Source organism: Polyodon spathula, chromosome 38 (genome assembly GCF_017654505.1).
Source record: "Polyodon spathula isolate WHYD16114869_AA chromosome 38, ASM1765450v1, whole genome shotgun sequence".
Classification (NCBI taxonomy): Eukaryota; Metazoa; Chordata; class Actinopteri; order Acipenseriformes; family Polyodontidae; genus Polyodon; species Polyodon spathula.
Window position 1 is genome coordinate 2,157,550 of NC_054571.1, and position 5,000 is coordinate 2,162,549.

Below are 5,000 nucleotides of genomic sequence, written 5' to 3' on the forward strand. Positions count from 1 at the left end.
CTTGGAATGTGAGGTGTGTAAATAGTAACACAGAGAACTGACATACTGAGCAAACTCGCTGGCGAGCAGGTGAAGAGGGAGACGGAGAGACGAAGAGAAACCGCATTCCTTCAGAGACACGTTTAACTGGCCCTGCCACCTTCTCTCCATCAGAGTGCAGAGGAAGAGAGGAAAAGAGAGAAGGGGACAGAGGAGGGTGGAGACCAAAAATAAATGAGGGGTGAAAAGCAGGAGCCCCAGCTTCATGACACACAGTGAGGAAGTAATGGTGGAGCAGGGGGGGTGGGCATGCTAAGCTGAACCGTCAATCTTCTAAAATATTGTTTAAAGCAGTTCGGAAAACCAAGGGTGAAAATCACAAGCCATCTCCCAGCAGTGCACTGGGACAGCATGGCGAGTCTCTTGGGTGTGTTTCTATGTAACAACGGCAGGAAAGGAAGGTTATTAAACAGCCTCACTGAGACCTACTGTAGAGACCGATGCCCGGGGTCTAGGAGGTTACACTTTGCTTCTTAAAGTCTTTATACCATGTTGTTTGCAGCCCACTGAAGGTCTGTCAAGCACACAGCAACGCCAGGATAAGACAGACACGAGGGGTAAAGTCTGCTTACAGTCACAAGACAGACACGAGGGGTAAAGCCTGCTTACAGTCACAAGACAGACACGAGGGGTAAAGCCTGCTACAGTCACAAGATAGACATGAGGGGTAAAGCCTGCTTTCTCCTTATTATACAGGCAGCAGGACGTAGGCAGGCAAGAAGCCTGGGGCAAAACTGGCAGAGGAGCATGTGTGAACAATGCACCAGGCAGGCAGGCAGATAGTTCTGCTCCTTACCAGATAGTGTGTGTGCATGTTACTGCGTGTCGTGTGTTTATCCAACAACAGTTTCAGTCCCAGAGGCACCATTCAGTGCTTTAAAGGTGAGCAAAGGGATTTTAAAATCAATTATATATATTACTGGGAGCCAGTGCAAAGACGCCAGGACTGCAGTTATATGAACTCTCTTTGTTGTATTGGTGGGGACCCTTGCAGCTGCATTTTGCACAAGCTGTAGTCGTGATACGGCTTGGAATCCAAGTCCAGCAAACAGAGCATTATAGTAGTCCAATCTTGAAGAAATAAAGGCATGGACTAGAGGGGAGGGAGAAGAAGGAGAGAAGGAGGGAGGGAGCAGGTGAAGGCGAGAGGGGAGGAGGAGGTAAAGACTAGAGGGGAGGGAGGAGGAGGGGAGAGGGAGGGAGGGAGCAGGTGAAGGCTAGAGGGGAGGAGGAGGTAAAGACTAGAGGGGAGGGAGAAGGAGGGGGGAGGGAGGGAGCAGGTGAAGGCTAGATGGGAGGAGGAGGTAAAGACTAGAGGGGAGGGAGGAGGAGGAGAGAGGGAGGGAGGGAGCAGGTGAAGGCTAGAGGGGACTTGAGCAGGGCGATGTCAGCTAACCCAGAGTCTTGTCACACAATGGTGTGTATCGAGCGTTAATTGTAATTGAAAGGCCAAATGCTATCCTGTAAACAATACAATCTGTCAAAGAATTACCCATATTTCATCTAGGGGTAACAGAGCTGGGGCACCGATGCAGATTTAAACACAGAGCATGTCATTTGTTTAAAAACGCAAAAGTCTGACCTAACAATCACACTTTGATCCGTTTTGTGTTTTAAGGTCAAACTTGTAGAAACTATTTCAAGCAGACGAACGGTCGTGGAGCCAAACTTAGAGCCAAATTCACAAATCACTCGGGTGTGCCCACACTTGGACTGAGAACTGCCTTTAAGAAGCATTTGCCAGCAGGTATTAAATAAATCCAGTCATTAATGTGTTGGTTTCAAAACAAGAAAAGTTGTCCTTCCCTCGCCTTTACAACAGACTACCAACCAACACAATTAACTTCTGCACTGAGCGTTTTAAAAGGCTATAGAAAATGAACTGTCAGTAAAAATGTCAGCCACACCTGAGCTTGTTACCTACTCAAGCTTGTAGTAACTCCTGGACTGGGTGACTCCTATGCAATAGGAGTCTTATTCCCATCCCTGTACAGAACTGATAGAGTGTGACAGTGTTGGTTTCCTTATTTATGACTGTTGTATGAAAAGTATGAATGACTGGAGGGGTGTGCCTTACTCACCCACTTGCAGCACCCTGCTGACGGCTCCGGGGGTCTCCAGCAGCTTGCCCCCCTTCTGGAAGGGGACGCCCCCCTCCCTGTCCACCTCGGGGCCCTGGCAGCTCAGCGAGGAGTACATGCAGATCTCACGTTCGCTGCGCGGGAATGACCAGAACACAATGCGCTTCTGAACCGGCTCAGGAATCCGAGAGAAACGCTCCTCCACCTGGGAGAGAGAGAGGGGGGAGAGAGAGAGGGGGGAGAGAGAGAGAGAGAGAGAGAGAGAGAGAGAGAGAGAGAGAGAGAGAGAGAGAGAGAGAGAGAGAGAGAGAGAGAGAGAGAGAGAGAGAGAGAGAGAGAGAGAGAGAGAGAGAGAGAGAGAGAGAGAAAGAGTTGAGAAACAGCGCACAGCTCTTATCCAAGAAGAATCAGGATCCAACAGGATGCTCATCAATCACTAGAAATACTTCAGTTAAGAAGATTAACTGAAAACTCACTATTTGTATATAAGAAAAATGAAAAGGTTTTTTTTGGTGTGCACAAAGGTTTCAGTGATTGAAGAGCATTGCATTGGTAGAATGGGTTATGTCACATTAGTAATGCCTTTAGAATAGGTTGCATGCTGTAAATAATGTTCTCATGTGTCACAATTCAAACACTACCAGGCTACTACTATTTGTTTATTTAGCAGACGCCTTTAACCAAGCTGACTTACAGAGACGAGGGTGTGTGAACTATGCATCAGCTGCAGAGTCACTTCCAACAACGTCTCACCCCAAAGACAGAGCACAAGGAGGTTAGGTGACTTGCTCAGGGTCACTCAGTGAGTCTGTGAGTGAGCTGGCATCTGAACCAGTTACAAGCCCTTTTCTTTAACCAGTGCAGCACACATGAATACAAGCGTTTAATTGAGCCTGCACCCCCTCGTTCACTGCAGTGCTGCCGTATCTGTGTGCAAGAAGTATCTGCTACTACTGTATAGTGGCACCGTCTGAAAACAACCTAATAAAAACACAACATACTGTGCAGCACTGCTGTGGGCAGGCAGGGTGGCTCCGGGATGCGGGCACACTGAAAATGTATAACAGTGATGATGAAGACAAAGGCTGGGGAGGGGGGTAGGGCAGGAGGGGTTAAGCCGAATGTTTCAACACTAATTCCACTGCAAATCCCAAATCCTCCAGGCTTGGCAGGAAAATCCCAGCAGCTCCCTAATCTCACCCCGAAGCCAACGCTGATTCACTGTGCTGGGTGTGCAGGTCAAGCACCCTACACACACATACACACACGCAACATTATCAAATGAAAATATGAAAAGGTTTTTATGGATTGATACAAGAGGTTTAAATGATTAAATCATAATTTATTTCAGGATGTTTCAGACAAAAGCCCTTGTTCAGCTGTGTAGAAAGAAAAGTCCAAACACAGTACACTTGTTTTCAAGAATTCTGTGGATGACATCACGTCAGAACAGAATGTTCATTCCCACAGGTTCCAAAGTTCCTAGTTGGATGATAAACTCGGTTCCCTTTGTTTCCGAGCAGCATTTGTTCCATAGTGCAGACTGATCCCACAGATGGTGATGTCTTCAGCAGTGTATTCTCATTGTCCAGTCTGGAAATGTCGTGGTGTTGATTCCAGTGCTTCGGAAGTGTTCTGCTAAACGCCTTTTAGTTCCTCCACTGTTCAGTTTGTGGTGTTTCTTGCAGATGATGCAGATTACTATTTTTAGAGGTGCATGTGAGACTCACTGGTGATTTAGTGCCTCTGGTCTCAGTTTGGGTGTTCATGCATTTACAGGGAACCTTAGTGCACTGTGTTACTTATCTTTCTACACAGCTGAAGAAGCGCTTTGGTCTGAAACATCCTGAAATAAATGATGTTGTAATCATCTAAAGACAGCGGGTTTGTGATGAGTCAATTCCACACAGATCACAGCAGCGACACAGTCAACACTGCACTGCGGGATGCCTCTGCTTTTAAAATAAATACATTGCAGCGACACGACTTGAGAGATAACTAGTGACTGATGGTAACTAGTTGTATTTGTGCATGCATACGCATTATGATATACAATGCATTCAATACAGTATCTTGCCTATTTTGTGAACGGTGGAGTTAGGTGCTGTAGGTGCTTTGAAAGAACAGTCACACCGATGCTTGAAATGATTTGAAGCGACACGCAGCAGAGCCGCTCGCTCGCTGCTCTCCCCGCTGCTTGCTGGGTTTCGGGGTTTCACTCGGCACAATCTGCTCGGTTCTGTGAGGAGCTTCATTTGACCGCGACAGCGTGGGTTCAATTGGCTATTGATGAACTCAAACGGAATATTAGCCTTTTCCCTATAACGCGCAGCATCAACTTCTGGAGAACTACGCTTGTCGAAGCCACCGTTCACAAAGCATTTTTTAAAATGTGTATCATATTTTTTTTGACTAAATTGTACATGTATATATTTTTATTTAAGCGCTTTATATATATATATATATATATATATATATATATATATATATATATATATATATATATATATATATATGTACACACAAAACATAAGTCATATTTTATAGTGTGCTGTTGCGTGATGTAAAAGAATGTGTCACCATGTAATGACTACGAAACTAAATACAAGGGCTTAATAATATGAACACACAGACTCCGCTGTCGTATCTCCGTGCAAGTGTCAGACACAAGCTTCCCTATTGTTGCTGTGGGATAATGTATTTATGTATAGAAAGAAAGTCTATAGGTGATTGTGCTTTCGTCGCTATATAGCTGACAAGTGTAAGTACAGGACTGTGTATTTGCACTAGCAGGACGCACTGCCCCATTAACCCATCATGACAGTATAATCGGAAAGGCTGCCCATTGTCTACGGAACGGCTTATTCTCTAATTCAGTTA

The 5,000-nt window shown here is 45.6% G+C and overlaps 1 protein-coding gene across 1 annotated transcript in view; it reads right to left on the bottom strand.

The window, feature by feature from the left end:
* Positions 1-5,000, bottom strand: part of LOC121304616 (zinc finger SWIM domain-containing protein 4-like) — a 32,212-nt gene that overhangs the window by 25,954 nt on the left and 1,258 nt on the right. Inside the window, exon 2 of the mRNA XM_041235848.1 lies at positions 2,121-2,325. Within this exon, the coding sequence (XP_041091782.1) occupies positions 2,121-2,325 (205 nt within the window). The remainder of the gene's footprint in view (positions 1-2,120; positions 2,326-5,000) is intronic.